The 22,481-nt window shown below is 40.5% G+C and overlaps 1 protein-coding gene across 4 annotated transcripts in view; it reads right to left on the bottom strand.

Annotated features, from left to right (window-relative positions):
• The window catches only part of LAMP3 (lysosomal associated membrane protein 3), a 42,454-nt gene continuing 19,973 nt past the window's right edge, over positions 1-22,481 (bottom strand). For 2 of the 4 annotated variants that reach the window (XM_082394152.1, XM_082394155.1), the window contains 4 exons: positions 15,913-15,970; positions 12,658-12,828; positions 10,138-10,273; positions 1,553-1,665 (listed from right to left, as the gene is read on the bottom strand). In XM_082394152.1, the coding sequence (XP_082250278.1) occupies positions 1,647-1,665; positions 10,138-10,273; positions 12,658-12,828; positions 15,913-15,970 (384 nt within the window). In that variant the 3' untranslated portion in view covers positions 1,553-1,646. The other 2 variants (XM_082394153.1, XM_082394154.1) reach the window with 2 other exon arrangements.

Raw genomic sequence — 22,481 nt, 5'->3', positions numbered from 1 at the left:
TAAATCTCCAAAGTAAGTTTTTATTACAAAAACTTTTAATACAATTCAATATTCTATTAAGACTAAAGGCAGGTCCTTGCCAACCCCACTGAGTCATAAGAGAACAAGTCAGGAAAGTGAATATGTTCTCCAGGGTGACTTGAATTATTCCTTTCCTAACGAATGCTAGGGGTGTGTGGTCTTTTCTGTTAACATTTCTTTGGTAGTAAAAACAAGGAGGAATAAAATTCTTGGCTGCTCTACAGAAAAACGTGAACTAGAGTGAAAACGTGGCCATAAAACTGCAGAAGAAGCAAGTTACCACAAGAGGGGGATCTACATTCAAGAAAGAAAAGTTGGTTAGCGGTTCAATTTCTCTTTCAAAGAAATAAAAAATGCCTTGAGAAATTTACTCCATTCCTTTATCCTTAGACTCACAGCTTAACAATCCCATAAAAATGAGAAACGAATGTTTTACAGAGCCTCTCAGTTTTCTTCGAGGGAGTAGAGAACTTCATTAAAGATAGGCTATTTTATTTCCCATCAAACCCTCCTTTCATGTACCATAATCTCTCGTGATTCTGGACAAAATAATTTCCTCTGTAAAAGGGAGCATATGCCAGTATGAGGCTTCAGGCAGCACTTATTGTCATTGTTCTTGTAGGCAATTTGGTGTAGTGAAAAGACCAGAGACCTTGGTACCAGACCAACAGGAAGTCAAATTCAGGCTCTGCCACTTGTTAGCTGGGTGACATTTAAGTGATTAATTTCTTTAAGTCTGAGTTTACTCACATGTAAGTTGTGAAAATTAAATGAGATGTACATAAACTGCTTAGCCTAGTGTCTGACATATATGTGTTCAATAGTGAAAGGCCATTATTGTTTCTTGCTTATTATTTAATTCTGTTGTCTGTAGCCATCTAATTCTTAGTTTTAGTGATTCTGGAGGAGTCATCAAGATAAAAATACAAGCTGATCTATTCCTCTTGGTGTCACATCAAATATCTAGACAACCTATGATATGTTGTTCTTTTTGACGATTTTTAGAAAACATTTAAAGTGGAAAAGGAGGTAGATCAATTGACAGACACATACATCTTACAAAACATGGGTAGTAAAAGCACTGAAAATACATTTTACTGGCAAAGCAGAAGCATTTTTAAAAGTGGAAAAGATCAAGGATAAAATAAAATCCCCAATGTGAACACAGGTAACATTAATTACAATTGATGCTTTGGTTTATAATGTGGAGCATATACCACTTTACATACATTATGTTAATTTAATGTATCTCAAATGTTGACTTTGGTTAAAATATTTTCAAGGAAACTAGAAAATATTCTTAAACATCTCACTAGATCTTTCATAAAATGAACAAAAAATATTTTGAAATTGATGTACTGCTTGAACTTACGTCAGAAATTTGGTTTTTGTGAAAGATAGTGGTTTACACGGTTGGAAGGACCCACACTCCAAGGGAAGTCTTCAACATCCTGGAAACAATGAAAGAATTCTCTAAATTCCACCTTTGTCTTTTCCCTCGGGGCACCAGTTAGATTCTCTGGTATCCAGAAGATTCACGCCTTAAGCGGATTCCATAGACAATCAAACCCACGGCGAAGAGACCAAGCACGATGGCCCCAATCACGGGAAGCACAATTGTGTAGTCAGATGAACATTCGTCCACTAAGAGAAAAAACAAATACAGTCACTAAGGTTTAGTGAGGACAGACCAGAAAGCAGGCTAGAGTGGGGAGAATATGAGCTTTGGAGTCAGACCTGTGCTTGACTTTTGCTTCCACCACTAACTGTGTGAACCTGGGAGGGTTATTTAACCCTGCAATTTACTCATTTATAAAGGAAGCAAATAACATATAAAATTGTTGGAGGATGAAATAAGATAACTTTCTCTTCTCAGAAATTAATAAATATTTAATAATTGTTAGTCCTGTTTTCTTCCAGGTGTTGCTCTCTGCAAAGTGGGATGTGCTTACGTAAAACAGACTGCGTCACCATAAACCTTATCTCTTGAAAACATGTGATGTTTATCCACTTTTTAAAACATTCATTTTTGTCACACTTACAATTCTCTTTTATTGCTTTTAGTTAGCCAAAAATATTAGAAAATAGACCTAATTATTTATGAGAGCTTAAAAGTGAAAGTTTGCAAATTTGTCAAAATTCTTTTTTCTTTATTCTGTTAGAGACTATTCAGTTCATTTAAAATGCAATCAGTCTTGACTGGAGAAAGATGGAAGGCCCTGGGAATAAAAGGGAACTTAATTGAATACAAATAAATGGAGAACTATATCTATATCTTATTCAAGAATAGATGAGAGGATATGTCCTTGAGGTCTTCCATGAACCAATATTGAAATTATGCCCTGAACCAAGAATCACCATTAACCCAATTCTCACCTGAGGTCCAAGTAAAAAGAATCAGGAGGGGCCAGAGAAGAGGGAATGGTAATTAGAGACTCCTGGGGAAAAAAACTAAATCTATAGAAGACAGGAACTGTGCCGGTAGTACACTATTTGATTTGGCAGTGGACAATATTTACATTATAATGATGCATATCTTATTGATTTAACAAAAAAACAGTGATATAACCATAAAAAGGATGGTGTAAGAAGTATTAAATCCTTATCTTCCATAGCAAGAGGTTTAAAGCTGATAAATTAAGAAATAGTAGGATAAGCTTTTTATTATTTTTTAGAGAATTATGGAGATAGTTACCATAAGAAACTGTTAAAACTAGTTAAAGTGCTTTGTCTCTTAGAGGAGGTACAGGGAAATGTTGCTTTTCATGAATCCTTTTAGAGTATATGATAATTTTGTTATTTACATATTTGTTAAAATTATATATAATTTTGTTATATTAAATATAACATTGTACATGTAAATATTTATATATATTTCTTAGATAGGAAAGAACATAATCTAAGAAGTTAAAATAATTTGGAAAAAAATACAGAATTGTCAAAACAAAATGTAAAGCACATACCTATCGATCCAGCAATTCCACCACTAGGAATTTATACTGAAGATATATTCATAAAGTACACAAAAATATGTAATAATAATCTCCTTTTATGAGAGGAAAATTGACAATCTAAATATCCATCAAAAATTTACAATTGTATATTCATACAATAGACTATGATGTAGCCATCAGAAGGAATGTGGTAGATTTCCATGTGCTGACAGGGAAGTTACCTAAGATCTGTGAAGCACTGCATGGGTGCCTAGAGCAAAAAAATACACAAGAAGCTGGGGGAAGACTGGGATGGGAATAGAGGCAACTTTTACTTTCTATGTAGTTTTATACTATTTAATATGACATTGTTTAAACATCTTCAAAATGTAGAAAAGTAAACAAAGAAAATAGTTATCCAATCACCATGTTTCTTCCACTTGAATTAATCACCATAAATCTTTGAGGCATTTGTTTCCTCTGTACATATATGTGTGTATGTGTGTGTGTGTGCTCATGTGTATGCTTAAAGAAAAATCATTGTATTTTTTAAAATGATATATGCTCATTATAAATCTCATGAAAACCACCTACCCAGAAATTATCATTAGTAAAACATGGACAAACATTATTTCAGGCGTCTTCCTTTACAACTGTAAGAATAGATGGGTAGAAAAATAAATAGAAGTGGTTTTATCAAAATGGGATTACACGAATGCTATTTTAACCAAAATTGTTCATTTTAATGTTACTTGAATTTCACGGAAGAAAAAAACTAAAACAAAACTAGAGGAATTACTGCACTTCAAATAAACGTGTCTTTGCCATGGGAAATATTGTTGCATAAAAGATCTCTTTAAGGTTCAAAGAAGAGACAAAAATACACAAGTAGAAAATAAATAAATGATTAGGAAATGCATTAAGAGGTTATAAAATAAATTAGAGACATGTTTTCTAAACTCTGTGTTTCCAGTTAGACATTATCTATTGATTCTGTTTTGAAAGATTAACACTAACAGATTCCCTTCTATTTCTGGTCTTCCCAACTCAAATTCTGAATAGCTATACATATTTTTAGAAACACTGTTCAGGTTTACAATATTTCAATTCTATTTGATAAGTATAATTCCTATAATTTCTAAAAATTCGTTTCAAATTTAGAACACATTTACTATTTAAAGTCAAAATAATACAAAATGCTGTACATTGAGAAGTTTCACTTCTACCCTTGTGCCACCTTCTTAGTTCCCCCTGCCAATATTAGACAACTACTTAGTTTCTTATATATTTCCAATGTTTCAGATATAAGCAAAAGTGAAAATATACTTTATTTCCCATTTTTCTCACTATTATGCATTATACATTTTTTAACAATATATTTTGGATAACTTTCCTTATACATACACAAGCATGTATGTTCTCATTCTTTTCTTATAACTGTATAGTATTCTGTTGTGGAATGTATCTGTCCCAGATTGATGGACCCTTGGTTTGTTTTTAATCTTTTGATATTACAAATAATTCTGTGATGAATAAGCATGCACATATATCATTTTATATATGAGAAGGAACGACAAAATCTCAGATCCATAATTGTTTAATGCTTTTTATATTTAACTCTTCAAATAGATAAAATGCCTTAAAAAACAAAACAAAACTGTGCTTTCTCTATTCCTGAAAGATGTTTGCTGATACCCTTGCTTGTAATGTGGCTTCTCTCTGATCAAATTTCATTGTCAAGCTGTATCTTTAAGAAGAGCTCGTTTGTGTTGTATCCCTTGAATTATTTCATGTTTGAGGATATCGGTCTATTACCTTTTTACTCAGATTATATTTTGGGGCCACACTTTCCCTTAGGATTTTGTAGACATTGGTCTATTGTTTTCTGGCTTTAAATGTTATTGTAAAGAAATCTGAGGCCAATTTTAACCTTCCCCATTTATAGGTGATTTGCTTTTTTTAGGGGAAGGGGGAGTTTGTATGTCTAAAGAATTCTTTAGCTTTAAAGTTCTATGGCTTACTTTGGATATATCTTAATGTTAAGCTTTCTGTGTCAGGTTTTTTTTTCCTCCCACCCTGGGATAGATACACCGTGCACTTTCAATCTGCAACTTCAATTATTTATTTTAAGGAAAACCTCTTAAATCATCAAATATATCTTCTTTTTATTTTCTAATTCTGTACTTCAGAGGCACCAGTTATCCTTATTTTAGATGATCTGAATAGCTTTCATACCTAGCAGCTTCCCTATAATGTTATAATCTTAATTTTTATTAACTGGTTAACTCAGTCTTTTTCTCTACGAAGATAATTCAGTTTTCAGCTCTATCTGTTCTGCCTTTTACTATTTCCATTTATTATGGAAGCGTGTTGCTTTGATGCTCAATTTGTTTTCTTAGGAATGAAATGTCCTATTTACCTCACTCTTTCATTATAACTTCTCCTCTATGAGCTCTGGTTATATGGAATTCACATTCTTATTAATTGTCAAAAAACCAATTGACAGGTATTTCTCTCTGTTCCTTGAGTTAAGTTTTCTTTGTATTTTATCAACTATATTCCTTTCTAACCCTCCCTCCTTTAATTTTGAAAAATTGTGGTAAAATATACACAACATAAAATTTACCATTTTAATTGTTTTAAAGTGTACACTTCAGTGACATTAAGTACATTCACATTTTTGTGCAACCATCACCACTATCCATCTCCAGAACTTTTTTCATCTTGCAAAATGAAAACTCTGAATCTATAATTTAGTTTAATCTTATATTACTTTTTCCTGCAGTAATTTTGCATTGTAGTCTTGTAGTTTGTTGTCATCTTACTCGTTTCCCGTTGAGCTAACTAATTGGATTCTATTTTCTTTTCTATACCTTGGGAACTAGCTACAGACTGGGGTGTCCTCTGGTTTGGGGCTGGCTCCCAGTTCATTTCCAGCAGTGTGTGTTTATTCTGCCTTGTCTCCGCAGTAGCCATTTTCACTACTCCTACCTAGCTTGAAGAGATGCGGGATCCTAGTTCCCCAACCAGGGATCGAACCTGGGCCCCCTGCATTGGGAGAGTGGAGTTTTAATCATGGACCGCCAGGGAAGTCCCAAGTGGCTGCTCTTTTTCTCTCCACTTTTAGGAATAGTAGTCAGCATCCACAGGATGCTTTTCTTTCACAGTATGGCTCCTTGGGGTAGGTGTACTGGGGAGGGTTAGAAACCCACTCAGCTGCTCCCTCTCCACTCTTCCTCTCAGTCTTGTATCTCTGTTGTTCATCAGTTTAAAATGTTTATTGCATTAGGTGATGTCTTTTTGACTGCTACTGGTGATTTAAAAAAAAAAATTTCCCCCCCTCAATCTATTAGACAATGAGGGAGAAAAATTCTGTGAGGAAAATTCTAGTCACTATTTTAACTCCAATTTTTCATTTCATATATTTCTGTAGTGCTTAAAAATTTTTTTTTCACAACCTACGTGTTTTTGCTCCCATTTGTTTCTTAAAAATTAAGAATTAGTAGTGAAGTATAAATTATAACCATTTTAAACAGTTTATGAAGCAAACCCAAAATTCGGGCACACATTGATACACATTTGTTAATCAATGTCTGTTTTGTATGTAATTCATACGTAATTCTTTATTCACGTTATCGTTGTGAAAACCTAGAAACAATAAAAATTCCCAATAATAACAGAATAGTTAAGTAAATTATTGTGTAATGTTGATAGCATATTCAGGATAGCAGCCATAGTAATGACACTTTGTACCTCCAGCAGCATGGAGAAATGCTTATGGAACAAGGATACCAAACTGTGTCCTCTGTGTGCTTTCAGTTTGTAAAACAATATTCTTGAGAAAGAAATACAGTTGACCCTTGAAGGACACCAGTTTGAACTGCACGGGTCTATTTATAGGCAGATATTTTTCAACATTAAATACTACAGTACTACTTTATCCGCAGGTGGTTGAGGAACGCAGGTACAGAGGGAACCACCTAAACGGAGGGCCAACTCTGTTACACACACAGATTTTCAAGCGTGGGAGGGTGGGTACCCTGACCCCCAGCATCGTTCAAGGGTCAACTGTACACAATGAACAATGGATAGGTTATCTCCACGTGGGCATTAGTGAAGGTTTCTACTGTCTCTAGGTAGGTTGCAGAGAGAGGGGTAAATTCAGGTGTTCTACCGTCAGCAGAAGGGAGAAACTGAGTTGAAACCAGCTGGAAGGGCAAGCAGCAGGAGAGCCAAAGGCCAGGGGCCAGTGCCGCCAGAGAGGATCAGAGGCCCCTTGTGAGGCTTTCCGGAGTCCTACACAGCAGCCTCCTGCCCCGACCTCAGAAAGGGACAAGCAGCGCTCTGCAGTAAGCCTTGCAGCCCTAAGAGACGACTTGGAGGCAGCACGGGGTGGGGCTGGCGGGGCGCGGCGGGGGGGGAAACCCCAGGACACGGAGGAGGCCGCTTCCAGATGCCCAGTCTACCACAATCCCAATCCCAGCACTTTCCCCTCTAGGACCCTCCTGGGACATCACTGCAACAGTGGGCAGAACTTTGAGGCAATAACGCATCCAGGCATTTATTTACTAATCATTCCAAGGAAACCTGTGTTCTTTTCGGTTACTAGGATGTTAATTCAAAGCAATTTTAAAGATAATTGGTGTGTGTGGGGAGGGGTAGATCACAGGAGTCTAAGCAGCAGCCGTCACTCCCAAGAACTCATTGAAGATGGTAGAAAGGAAAGTTAAACTCAAGCGAACTGCCTTATCTCTCTCTTCTTGATTTTAATTCGACTTCGTTTTCCTCTGCTGTGGGAGAAATTTCTGTACTAGAACCTCCCTTTAGTCATTCTACAGGGTGGTTAGTGGCACGGTGAATAAACAACCCGTGCTCTGCGGTCTAGAACCTAACAAGCACACTTGAGGTTGAACTGGAAATGGGAGTCTAGCGCGGGTACTGGCTGACACCCACTGGAGGAAGGAGATGGAGACAGATGGCACCTCTCCGAGGCCACGCCCTTGCTGCTCAACCCGAGTCACTTTGGGGAACACTGGGTCCTCACATCCCAGATTTGCATCAGCACCTCCTGGTGTGAGGAGGAAACAGGAATGTCCTCACCCTCCTGCCATCTTCAAGGGCTCTTGAAGCTCTCTTGAAGCTGCTGTGTGCCCTCCCCACCCCCTCACTTCTGAGAAAGTGGAGAGAGCTAAAATACCTCAAAGGAAAGCAGTACACGTCCTAGATAAGCAGTGGGTATAGAGTGGTTGCCAACTTTCATAAACTTCCTGTTAAAAATAATGAATAACACCTCTGGAAAATACAGAAACACAAGAACAGTTTCTGTTAGTAAAAACAGTTAAAAACATCCAGAAGTCCATGACTCTCCCCTTTCTCTGAAAGACCACCCCAGTTCTGCTATTTAAACAGTCAATGTAATAGAAAAACATGAATAACATTCTAAGCCATATTTTAATAGAACTTTTCCTCCAGACACCAATCACTCTCAATCAGGAATTTTCTGGTTTATGTTTTTCTTGTTTTTTGTTTTGTTTTGTTTTGTTTTGGTAAATGTTTGCTAAAAAAGGAAAGTGGATAATAATCTGGGTAGATCTACCTCTTCTCTTTGCCATTTCTGACTGTTTAGATGCTTTGCCTACCTCCGCCCCCCACGATGGCCCAAGTTAACAAATCTACAGGGATACACTAAAATCAAAGAAAAATAGAGACAGAGCAGAAAAAAGGTATTAAGAAGGCAGACAACAAATTAAGGTGAAGGACTGGAGAACTAACATTTATGAAGCCTCTTTTGTTTGCCAAGATCTTTGGTATATCCTTTACATTAAAAAATGGAATGTTGAGAAGTTTTCTAGTTTTTTTTTTTTTTTTAACTAATAATACATTATAACAGTGTAGAATATGCCCTTTTAAAAATGATAGTCTAGGGCTTCCCTGGTGGCGCAGTGGTTGAGAGTCTGCCTGCTAATGCAGGGGACATGGGTTCGAGCCCTGGTCTGGGAAGATCCCACATGCCGCGGAGCAACAAGGCCCGTGAGCCACAATTTACTGAGCCTGCGCGTCTGGAGCTTGTGCTCCGCAACAAGAGAGGCCATGACAGTGAGAGGCCCGCGCACCGCGATGAAGAGTGGCCCCCACTTGCCGCAACTAGAGAAAGCCCTCGCACAGAAACGAAGACCCAACACAGCCATAAATAAATAAATAAATAAACCCAAAAGTTAAAAAAAAAAAAAAGTAAATGCTATTAAAAAAAAAAAGAAAAAACCATATATTAAAAATGATAGTCTAAAAAGACCTCCAGGGCCTCCCTGGTGGTGCAGTAGTTGAGAGCCCCCCTGCCATTGCAGGGGACGTGGGTTTGAGCCCTGGTCCGGGAAGATCCCACATGCTGTGGAACAGCTGGGCCTGTGTGCCACAACTACTGGGCCTGCGCTCTAGAGCCTGCGTGCCACAACTACTGAAGCCCATGCACCTAGAGCCCGTGCTCCACAACAAGAGAAGCCACCGCAATGAGAAGCCTGTGCACCGCAAGGAAGAGTATAGCCCCCGCTCGCCGCAACTAGAGAAAGCCCACATGCAGCAACAGATCCAATGCAGCCAAAAATAAATAAATAAAATAAATAAATTTATAAAACAAAATAAAAAGACCTTCAGTCAATCTAAAAAAAAAAAAAAAGATAGTCTATCAAGACTATCATTTAAGTAAATCAGGAGTTGGGCAAAATCCAGGAGTTTAAAATCACTTTAGAATTTATTTTGAAGTGGATAGGTTTTTTAAAAGTAAAAAAGTTTTTAAGAAAAACTAGATATTGAGACTCTTAAAAATGTATACGAAAAAGCAGTGTAGTCTGAAAATGTCTTTCACACAATCTTCCCTTTGGGTGTTTGTTTTCTCCTTCTCAAAGGACCCTGCTCACATCCCTGCCTCTTGTCCCTAATTCTCACAGCCAGGCCTGTATTCTCAGGTGTGGATGGTGGAACTCAAGCCCATATGACCCAGGAAGAAGTGGGGTGGGAGCTGTCTTGTTGCTAGCCTGATGGCCTCTGGTGGAATGCTAATTTCCTAATCGGATTTGGAGGGTGGGGTTGGCAACTAGAAAAGTTGATTCCTTCACTTCAGGCTAAATATGCAGCCAGCATTCCCAAGGCCTTAACCTTGCACATTTTGAGGAAGGTGGGGCTTTACATGCGTTCATATCCTCTCCTGGGCCTCTTTCTGGTCACCAGGCATGCTGTTAGCAAAACGCCAAGCAATCCTGCGATACTCAGGCCCACGGCCACAGGGATTTCTCTCCTGTTTCTGTCACTGAAGCATTCGTCTGCTGTAATTGAAGTCAGAGTAACAGGTGTTACAGGCTGGCCACAATGCTGGGAAGTGATACTGCCCCTGCCCGCCTCAGCTTCACAGAGAAGGAAACTGAGCGAGAGATGGAGCTGCGGGGCCTGTCCCTGCTGCCTCAGACATATGGACAGGTGAAGATGAGAAGGGAAGGGGTCACTGCAGTGGGCTGAAACTTGTAGCGCCTGTGATCACTTAAGGAGTGTCTTAAACTGCAGATCCCCAGGCCCCGCACCCAAGCAGTTTTGATTCAGCGGGTCAGAGGTGGGACCCAGGTGATTGTGATACGGCTGGGAGGCAGATCCAACTTTGAAGAACACTGATTAGGTCCAGAGGGTCAGGATCAGAATTGTGTCTTGACTCTCAAGCCAGGGTAAGCATGGGAGCCTTGTTTCCCAACATTGGAAACACAGACCTGGACCATATCACCTGGCCAAAGTTTTCTATTTAAACTCTGTGCTTCTTGAAGGGACTGCTGGACACCCCGGGCTCCTGGTACCTGAGAGAGCTTTTGCAGGCTCTGAGATTTTAGAGAGAAGGGGTTGAGAAAGGGGGTCAGGGGCCTACTGTTTCGGATGACCGTTCTCTTTGACAAGGCTGAGCGATCCACTTGCTGGATTCCTCTCCAGTTCTCCAAGCCCCTGTTGAAGGGTCACCCATCTGTCAGGACTTCTCTGACCCCCTTCCTGCAATGCTGTGTTCCTCATGCCTTCCTCTGCGCTCCCACGGCCTTTTGTACTTATGCCTTTTATAATGCCATATTGTATGGTAACTTCTATTTTTTAACTTGCTCCTTTTTCTCTCTTCTCTTACTCTCTGGTAGAAAATATTATTTACAGGATGACATACAACTTCACATTTGAGCACCTTTAGTGAAATTTGAGGTGCAAAGACTGGGAATAAGGAGCTGAGCTGAAGCGGGGACAGTGGAATGAACCAGAGAAATATTTTGGAGATAGAATTGATAGGGTTTTGTGACTATTTATATGAGAGGGTGAAGGAGGGAGAGGAAAAAATGAAAAGATAGCTTTCTACATCTCCTCGTGAGCACTGCTTAATAGCAGGCCAGGTGTGCTGCTAAAAGGTTTTTATTTCTCATCTCTGCCACCAAGAGGTTTCCCAGACCTGCTTACTTCCTTCTATACACAGGTTCTGAGGGTGAGGAAGAGCAAGTGTGTGTCTTATTTTTAAGACCACATGATTAAATACAGAGGTTTTTCAAGTCTTCATAATAAATTTTTAAAAGAGTTTCCCAAATTGGATATTTTGAGACAAGATGACAGAGTGGGGGAAATACCTCCTAGCAAATTTTAATATTTAATCTTAGGACCCTGGTAAAGGTCCAAAATTAAGATAGAGATTGTAGGACTCAGACCAAATCTACAGATATCAGGGGATCCAAGGCAAGAGACACTTTAATACTGCCTTTGCTGAATGCTTTCCACCAGGTATATCAGAAGTTTTCTGCCAGACACATTTTCAGCTTTACAGTGGAATTCAAGTAGAAATCAGACTCCTGTTATAGAAATTTAACTTACAGCTGCACCTCTAGCTAAATCTATTTTTGATAGCTGAGAAGTACTCATAATGTCATTGACTTATTATGAGAGAGATGTTTTAGAAACTGAAGTTCAATTCTTGCCCATATGTAGAAACCCTTGTAATACTGTTTTCCTGGTGGGGAGAAAAGGGCTTTTTTGGAAAGTCACCCTGGGCTGCCCCTGGCCTTCTTGCTAGAACCTGCTTCCCTCTGTGGTGGTAAAAACCCAAAGTAGAAGTTGCATGGAAACTAAGCCTAATTATGAGGAAGCACTAGTCGGGTGGAACAGCTTGGATTTGAGAAGAGGGGATCCAACAGAGTGTATTTCTGTCTAGAATGATCACAACTTTCTCTTTTCCCTCCGTAAGTGGGAAAGAATCTATTCTGAAATCTTGAATTTTAGACATCACTAATACTCAGGATTTTTAAGGTGCTCTCCAAAGACACCTGGGTTTACCAGTATTCAACAGCTTGTTCAGGGGAGGTTACTGATGGCGTTTTCTGACTCTTTGATTGATTGACTGTGTGTGTGTGTTTAAATGAGTCAGAATGTGTATTTTGGTCAGACAAGAAGAATGTATTCTGCTGTGGGAGGGCAGTGGACACGAGTGGGTTTAAGTGTCTGATTTTGAGGCTGGTATTGACTCATACAATGGTGGGTGGGAGGGTTGGCCAGAGAAACTTGACCCTGAGAGCTTAGTGGAATCATACTCTTCTGGGAAGTTCATGTGATTCTTGTCCCTTTGAAAGCTTCAAACAAAAACAACTTGAAACTACTCCTGGGTCTCAGAAGTTTATGTTTGTGACATGATGATCCCTTAACTTACCATTTCCAAAGTCGTTGCCTTCAAAATCAAAGGCTTGCAGTTGGATATTCATTGTTTTCAGCTGAAGGTGGGTTGAGAGCTGGATGCTCTGTTCGCTCACACACTTGAAGGAATGCCCGGCCACAGTCTCAAACATCACCATTGCACTTTTCATTCCTTGGTAAACTTTCTCTGAAAACACAGAGGTGAAATATCGACATGTAAGAATCCTGGCAAATATCCATTGAGCCCCAGCTGTTGCTGGGTGGCCCATGTGCAGTTAAATGGCCTTCCTTAGATGTGGCTCTCCGGAGTTCTGACATCTTCGCCTCATGAAACATCACCCTGGTGCTGTCTGGGGACTTTTTCCTGACGCTCTGTTTGCCATCTACGGGGGCAATCTCACATAAATTAGAATATGATAACATTGAAATAAAAACTCTTTGGAATCTTTTCTTCAGTTATTTTAAGTCATTGGGGGCAGAGTCAATGGGGACTATTGTCAGTGCTTGAGCACAAAAAAGTGCCCACAGAAACTTCAGAAATAAAAGAAGTAAGATTGTTCTGAGACAAAAATCACATGAACTCGTAATGAATCAGAGCAGAGACATGCAAAGTTACCAAGCAGAGTATTTGCATGTCACCACACTGAATGCATTAATATAGCAAAAGGAAGGACTAAGCCCATCATTGGGAGGGGTTGTTGCATCATTCATGGAAGCATAGAGAAGGGAGAGGCCCATCTCCATCCACCTGAGTGCTGCTGGGAGAGAAGGACCTGCTCAAGGACTGGCCCTGTCTCATGAGAGGCACACCCGTTTCAAGGAGGTGAGTGCTTCAAGGCCCATGGGGTTAAACATTTAAAATATTTACACCATTGTAAAGCAATTATACTCCAATAAAGATGTTAAAAAAAATTTAATAACTCCATTTGCTCTAATTCCACCTCCACCAGGCACCCTTCTGAATATAGTTTGGTTTCCCGAATGGGAGAAAGTTCATTGGCAGAGTACCCAACTGTCTTGGTCCCCTTGCAGTTACAATAAGAAACAGTAGCATGATGAATGAACAAACTGGCATTCTGATTTTATACATCAGTTTTATGACCTTGGTTTAACATCAGGTTCCTTGAAGAAACAGCCGCTGATGGCTTCCTGGGCTGAGGACCAGACTATGGACCTCAGTGAATTCACCCATGGGCTGTTAGTGAGGGAGTCCGGAAGTTCCCTCCTCTCCTTGCTGCTGCGGGTGTGTTCACTTGCATCTGAGATAACATCTCACACGGAGGGTCGGCTCACTGTGTTTCAGGTGCTGTGCAAGTACTTGACGTGCATTTTCCTGTTTAATTCCCACAAAAATTTTTTGAGATAGGTACTACTGTCACCATTTTACAGATGAGAAGACGGAGTTGAAAACATTTGTCTAAGAACATACAGCTAGTAAGTGATATTTGGACTCAAGCCGTCTGATTCTAGAGCTTGTTATCTTAACTACTGTGCTGTTGTGTCTCCTGCCCATTACTGTTGTATTTACTGCAGACTCCTGAATTTATACATGCAAACGTCCTACATGATGTACTGAATTATCCATGTACACCACTGTATCTTGTGTTATATCCTGGGGTAGTCTACTACCACTGCTCGTACTAACGTCACCACGGTCACTACCCCTGTAACTACAACTAACTATTGTACTCACACCACCACCACTGCCACCATTGACATGAAAATCATCATTACTATGAGTATGACAGTTCCTGCTGTCACTGCTGAGCCTTGAGCATGGGGACCTAGATTTTTCCCCTCCCTCAGCCTCTCAATTAGTTTCTGGTCTGACTTTCCCTTCTCCTGCCCCTTGAGACATTACTACCCTATTAGCAGCTAAAATTTGGTCCTTATCCAGTGATAACATTAGCTGCTTTATGTTAGCATGCACAATATTTATTTCCCAGTCGATATGAGGAGACTTGTTTGAGATAACGCGTATGAAAAGGTCAACTGTGACATCTGACTTACATTTAACCAATAATCATTGACAACAACTTTTTGAGCAATACCAATGTAATATTGCTAATATTTAAAATAGATATAGCTTCACATTTTCATTTCTCGGCAAGTTTCTTTAGTATAAGTTCCTTAATTAATAAAAGAATAAGTTTAAGCCAGTCAAAAGAATTTTGAAGAGGAGAAAAGAGACATGAAAACTCTTAGTACACGACCTGGCACGGAGGAAGCGCTCACTAACAGTGTGTTATCTAAGTCTAGGTTTTCTGGAGAAACATCTGAGGCCACTGAGAAACTCCCTCAACTTGACTGGGAGCATTACTTTCCTAGAAGTGAACATTGTAGGAGTTCTTTCAACTTGCTCTACTTTGGGTGATTTTTCATATAGCAACCAAAGTGAACCTTTATAAATATAAATCTGATATGTCATTTCCCTACGCCAAGCCCTCCAATGGCATCTTTTCACACTTTAGAATAAAATCCAAAGTCCTCACCCTGTCTTACCCACAGGCTCTCTGTGCTCTGGCCTGGCTGGTCCTCAGACCTCATTGGCTGCTTTGCTTGCTCTCTTGGACACCCTGGTTCCTGCTGGTCCTTGAGTGCGCCAGCAAGCTCACTCCTTAGAGCCTGGGCACCCGTAGTTCCTGCCGCCTGGAAAGAGCTGCCCCAGACCCAGATGTCCCCAAATGGGGATAGCTCTCTGCTCAAACCTCCCCTCTTCAGAGAGGGCTTTCTCCTCAGAGGGCTTCCCTACTACCCCTCCCAGTCCTCTCCATCCTCATCCTGCTTTTTTTGCTCATAGAATCTAGCACTATTTAACTGTATATTGTAATTTAATGCATCTGTTTACGGCCCTCTCCCCACTTCTATAATGTAAGCTCCATGAGGGCAGGGACTATATGTTTAGATAATTAGGGATACCCAGTACATACTATAGGGCTTGGAACCTAGCAGGCACTAGGTACACTTTCGTAGAATGAATGCATGATTCCGAGAGTGTAAAATAAACCTCACCATTAACAGCAAATCTGTCCAAAAGTCACTCAACTCTATTGTTGCTGATTTGACACAATGTAGCCAACTTGCTTCATGAGCAGACAAGCAGACTGAAGCACACAGAGATGTATCAATAATAAGTCCCCCCAAAGTTACAATGCTGGCTGCTCTCTCAGTCTGTTTCTCAAAGGCAGCGTCACGTATTAGCGAGATGAAAACTGAGCTAACCAGAAACATAGCATCATCGCTGGTGGAACAGGCTTCTCCAACTACTTACCTGGATTTGAGATGGTCAAATAGGCTTCCACCTCACTGATATAATACGAGTTTTCATCCTGTAAAACAGCAGTGTGTCAACTTTTGGGTAATCTCTGTTTTTATGTTTATGATCCTAGTTTACAGACTGTTTAGGCAGGATTCCAGCTATTACATCATTGATATGGGGGCTTGGGGGTATGTTGGTATGGAGCCACAACTGTGTTTGAAATTTTCCAAAGAAGTAAATCCATCATACAATAAACAGATAATAACTAATGGCTTGCCCCTGGCTGAAAATTTCTCTATTGCATACTTGTTGCTAGAGCCTGAAATTCAAATTCCACTGGTACGATTTGAGTCCCTTCAGCTGGGCCAAGTTTCCCCCTGTTATAATGCAAATACATCTGGAAGGTGGATGGGTTGCGGGGGGCATATATTAAGCCCTTATTAGTAATTAATATCTTAGGGTAGGGATTCAAGCTGAGACCACTCATCCTTAAGGCTACCGTGGGTGGATTTGATGGGGTCCATTAACCCCCTGGGAAAAACAGTGTATGCAAAATTGTGTGTGGACTTTCCTGGATAGGGTATCAATTACTTTAAACAGATTAATGGGTTCATGTCTCCAAAATGGTTACATGGGGCCATGAAGGATTCTGGAAAGAAATGGTTAACCCTGAGATTACTGGCTGTTCTCTAGAAGAAGACCCCAGGTTGTTGTGTTCAGAATTATAAAGCAGTGCTCCACGTTTTATCCAGGGACTGTCCTTTTGGAAAAACAAAAAACAAACCAAAACACCCTACAAAACAGCCCTATAACTTCCTGAGAGACTCAGGGTATGGAATATTAAAAGGAATTGAATTGAGATATGAAAGGTAAGTTGGAAAAGGAGCTTTTATTTTTAAAGTAGGTGATTTACAGTGTTATTGCTTTTAAACATTCATTAGAAAACTATCTGCATGTGAGTTGCCAAAAACAGTAGAGCAACCAAAATCAGAATCTGAAATTGAATTACTTTTAGTAGTCATTAAAGGAACTTAGCAATAATAATCTTGACCACATTCTAGTCCATTTATATATTGTTTGTAGACGAAATGATGATTGCTTACACAATAAGGGCTCCAGAAATACAAACTGTTCCAGTGAGGTGACTGCTATCGATGCACTGAACTCTAGATCCTACAGTTCATTGAAGCAGCTCCACACACTGGCTTCTTACCTCGTGCCAGGCACTTCTTACCTTGTGTGGCAGGCACCTCTGTGCCTCACCTTATTTAATCCCCACAACCACTAGGAGAAGAAATGGAGGCTCAGTGACTTGCCCAAGGTCACAGTCCTAATAGTTGGCAGGTGAAGATATGACCGCAAGCCACCTGGCTAGCCTTTAACTTCTCTTATATCCACTCCAGACCAGGCATTGCTCTAGGTCCTGGGGGAAGAATAAGACCCAGATGCCTCATTCAAGGTGCTCAGTCTTGGGTCTCAAAGGCAAGTTGGATGATGTGGATGATGTGCTTGGACCATCCATTTGTTTTAGAGAAAAACAACTGTGACCCAGGCCCTTGGGTTGCTTTTACATACAGTTTATTCAGGTTATTCATTTTTTTTTTTTTTTTTTCTGCCACGCCTTGCAGCTTGTGGGATCTTAGTTCCCCGACCAGTAACCCAGTAACCCAGGCCCTTGGCAGTGAAAGTGCAGAGTCCTAACCACTGGACCGCCAGGGAATTCCCAGGATATTCTTTACTTGGGATCCCTTTTAGCATAAGAGAGACCTGTATGTCAGGGCCCACAGTCACTGTTATAAAATCCCTGCCCCATCCTAAGGGCAGAGAGAATCCATTGAAGGGTTTTAAGCAGGGCAGTGACATGAGGGCTTTGTTTTTGGAAATGGCTTGGGCTGCAGCAAGAGACTGATTAAAGAGCAGCGGGAGAACAGCGCTGGGGCCAGCTCTGAGCTCCATGGGTTACCGCCTGGAGTCTTCCCTCTCCTGGGCATCTCCTAGAGCTATCCTCACCGTAAGGAATGGGTGCTTTCTATTTCTTTAATCCTTTTACAGTTTACTAAGTGCATTTTCCTGCCTTCTTTGATCCTCACGACAACCCCCTTGAGGCAGAATAAATGTTCTCAGCCCATTTTACAGCGGAGAACAAAGAGCTCAGAGGAGGGAGGCATGTACCTCTGATTCACATTGTCTGTAGGTGAGACAAAGCAAGATCTTGTCTATGGGATCTTGCTCTACACTTTCCTTCATGGGATATGCGGTTATAGAGAAAAAATTTGTGGTGCAAGGACTTTCTTTCACATTCCCTGGAATGTATTTGCCTATATATAATCATCTATAGGAAGCAAGACCAGCTACATAATTTGTGGACCTAGTTCAAAATAAAAATGCAAGATCAAAAATTATTAAGAGGGCTTCCCTGGTGGCGCAGTGGTTGAGAATCTGCCTGCCAATGCAAGGGACACGGGTTCGAGCCCTGGTCTGGGAAGATCCCACATGCCGCGGAGCAGCTAGGCCCGTGAGACACAATTACTGAGCCTGTGCGTCTGGAGCCTGTGCTCCGCAACAAGAGAGGCCGCAATAGTGAGAGGCCCGCACACCGCGATGAAGAGTGGCCGCCACTTGCCGCAACTAGAGAAAGCCCTCGCACAGAAACGAAGATCCAACACAGCCATAAATAAATAAATAAATAAAATTAAAAAAAAAAAAAAAAAAAAGAATTCCAAGAGGAGAGGTAAAGCATTAAAGCAAGCATGGGCCCTCCCAGCTGCACGCCCTGACTGGAAGGGCTGCACCTGCTCCACCAGAACTGGCGCTTTATCGGGCTAATGCCCAAGGTGAGGTCTCCCAAAGCAGATGGCAGTGCTCATACTCCCTGCAAGTTTATCTCATAAAGTAACAGGACTGAGTCCAGAGACTGTATCCAGGTTTCCTTCTGTTTTGACCGAGTCAAAATTAGCCAGACGTTGACTGGGACTGAGCTGCTGTCTATCTTCATGGTGAAGGAAGAGCATTTGTTAGGTGAACTTTTGTAAACAAGAGGTCAGTGGAAGGTTTAGTTTCCTTGAGATTCCAAGTTTTACATAATGTATGCTGCTGATATCAAATGAGTCTTATTTAGACCATGGTACCCACTTTTTCTGTGGAGTTGTGTTAAAGAAAATAAAGTTGTCTTTTATTTAAACTAGAGCAAAGCATTTTTTTTTAGACTCAGAAATTCAGAATTTGGCCTAATTTGAATGGTAACAGGGCTGAAGTTTATTCTGTAGGAGGGGTTGGCAAGTTTTTTGCTGTAAAGAGCCATATGGTAAATATTTTAGGCTTTGTGGATCTCTGTAGCAACCACTCAACTCCACCATTCTAGCACAAAAGCAGCCACAGATGACACATATGCAAATAAGTGTGACATATTCCAAAAGAGCTTCATTTATGGACACTGAAATTTGAATTTATATGATTTCCTGTTTCACAGAATATTCTTTTTTTTTTTCCAACCATTAAAAAATGTAAAAGCCATTCCTAGCTTATAGACTGTACATTTTTTTGGTGGCGGGCTGGATTTGGTCGGGGGTCGGGGGGGCATAGCTTGTTGACTCCTGGGCTACACCATCTATAAAGAACAAAGTTGCTGAGCAAATCAGTTGGTTATGAAATGTCATAAAGAGAGTGGTTAACCTCCTATTTGGGAGAATAAAGTGTTGCTAAGAATTTTTAAACACTATTTTAAAAATATGTCTCTGTTCCCATGTAACCTAGGTTAAGTTGTTGAATCTTGGTGAACATTGCAAAAATTTAATTTTTTTTCTTATTCAGTAGCAGAATGGGGACAATAGTAACAGGACTTACCTCTTAGGTTGATGTGAGTATTAAATGAAGGAACCATGTAAAAAACTTATCACAAAGTCTTTGCTCAAATTTTAACTGGTGTTGTTAACAACAGTAATAAAAAGATTTCCCCTTCCCAGTAAACCTGTCTTATTGAGCTCAAATTATAATTTTTAATCTATCACCTAGAGCTCAGATCCACCACAAACAGAAAGAAAGAGAGAGCAAGCCAGTGAGCTAAGCTTAGCTAGCCCTATGGATTAAAGAACCAGGCTGAAACCTCAGCTCTCAGGGATGGGAATGGGGTGGATACAGAGGAAGGCAGTGGTGGGGAGGTTGAGAGCTTCAAGCAGGTGTCAGATTTAACCCAAAGCCCAAGGGAAATTACATGCCACACATTCTGCAATTTATAGTGCCTGCTTTCTCCTTTGACACCCACGGGGCTATTCTCTGCCAGATGTTTTTCTCATTTGGGGTTGAGGTTGGAGAGTGACAAAAGGGGGCCAAGGACTCCTAATAGCTGAATATGGTACTTTAGCACTTATAGCATGTCCATTTGAATGGACCATTTGCAGAAGTCCCATCTCACTACTCAACCAATGTCTGCTGACCACGTGGCTCCTCACTGCCAGTGTTTAAAGAGAACTCTGCAATATCTCATCCAAAGATCCTAATGCAAGGAACTTAAACACTCTCCTTAGCAAAGGACTGGGCCCAGAGCAAGCCAGCCAGTCAAGCCTGCCCAGGAATGCAGCTTGCCAATGACTGTGAGGCCCAGGGTCCTCTCCTCAACTTCTGCAAAATGTATCGTGGGAGTTTCACAGTCACAGATGTTCAGGATGTGGACATCAATCAGGCCTTTTTTGTTCAATGTTGTCGACTTCATCAAGAAACCTCTGCTCTGGAAACAGACTCACAGACTTAGGGAATGAACCCTAAGTGTGTTCGGGGGTGGGGAAGGATAGTTAGGGAGTTTGGGATTGACATATACACACTACTATATTAAAAATGGATCACAAACAAGGACCTACTGTATAGCACAGGGAACTCTGCTCAGTGTTATGTAACAACCTAGACGGGAAAATAATTTGAAAAAGAATAGACACAGGTATATGTATAACTGAATCTCTTTGCTGTACACCTGAAACTAACATAACATTGTTAATCAACTATACTCCAATATAAAATAAAAAGTTAAAAAAGAAAGAAGGAAAGAAAGAAAGAAAGAAAGAAAGAAAGAAAGAAAGAAAGAAAGAAAGAAAGAAAAAGAAAGAAAGAAAGGAAGAAAGGAAGAAATAAAGAAAGAAATCTCAGCTCTGAATGTCACAAAAAGAGGCCAAGGAGGCTATTTCCTTAGAGCTGCTGATCTACTTTTTGGCAACTTGCCCCAGAGTTCTCTGTGAAATTTAGATTCACTCCTCTATGGATTCGTTTGCTAAAGGTATACTATGTATAAAGTCAGGGCTGGGCACTAGAGAGAGGAATGTGAATAAGTCAAAGACTTGCCTTCAAGATGGCAAAATGTGTGGTAAGGGCATTTATGGAGGTCGGGGAATATATGGAGGGTCAGGAAACCAAGGGAAGAAAGTGTCCCAGTTTTACCTGGGATGGAGGTGGGGATTGGGGTGGGGAGACTTCACAGAGTGAAGATGAATTAATAATTCATCTCAAAGGATGAATGAGGGGTGGGAGGAGCATTCCAGGCAGAGGGAACCCCACAAGGGAAAACAGGGCAGGAAATGGTGCCGCACACTTGGGAAGTTCTAAACAGCGCACTCTGTGTGTGTTAACATTTGAACACTGATAACAGTTCTCAGGAGTCTATAAGCTAAGAGGGCTCCGAATGCCCCTGAAAGGCTCTGGAGAAACACCAGGTGGGTGGGCCTTATTCGACATCCAGACCTCGTTGTCTGGCCAACTCACTGCCTCGCCCTGGTGCTCCTCTCTCCTGGTGACTGATTTCTCCCAGGTCCCAGAGCCGGTGCTGGAGGCTTGCACTGTCCTTCCAACCAGGTGGATGAGAAAGGGATAGTGTTGAGAACAGAAACATAAACTCTACACAAAGTTACTGAAAGATGTTTTTAAAACAAACTATCCTTTAAAACAAGGAAGTTGTGGGGAGTAGGGGGAAAGGAGATATATTTATCTTGCAGCTGAAGGGTCTGAACAGCTTTCCGCCGTCACCTTAATCAAATGAGACATTCACATGGAAACGCTTTTGGTTCTTTAAAAAATGAAACTGAGAGAAACGAGACAGGAAACCCACCTCTCCAGACGCCTGGCTCAGCAGTTTCACATACGCCAGCCCAGTTCACCCTCACAGTGGCCCAACAAAATAGGTCCTGGTTGGTCCCATCTTATAGTGGAGGAAACTAAGGCTCAGAAAGAGAGCTAGTGACTTGTCCATGGTCACACAGTAATAATATGGATAAGTTAAGTCTTGACTGACAACAACATCAAGTGAGGCAAGTTTAGGAGGCAAGTTTTTGTTTACGTTTCTGTCATTGGCAGTATTTCAATATTAAAAATGACAAATTATTGTATATGATTTGAATCCTAAAACTATAGCCTATATTTCTTTTATTTCTCCCATTATGTCTAGCTCAGTATTGGCGACAAAGTAGGTGCCCAGTAAATTCTTATTGGTAAATTGGCTGACAAATCAGTCTTGCTAATCAGCATCCATTTATCATTCTACAACTTGGTTCTCTTTATAACATCTATTATGTTAAAACTAACATGTATTCCTATTTTCTAAG

This window comes from Balaenoptera borealis (assembly GCF_965194805.1).
Source record: "Balaenoptera borealis genome assembly, chromosome: 5".
In the NCBI taxonomy this organism is placed as follows: Eukaryota; Metazoa; Chordata; class Mammalia; order Artiodactyla; family Balaenopteridae; genus Balaenoptera; species Balaenoptera borealis.
Note: the sequence above shows the minus strand (reverse complement) of the source record. Positions and strands in the feature narration are given on the sequence as shown.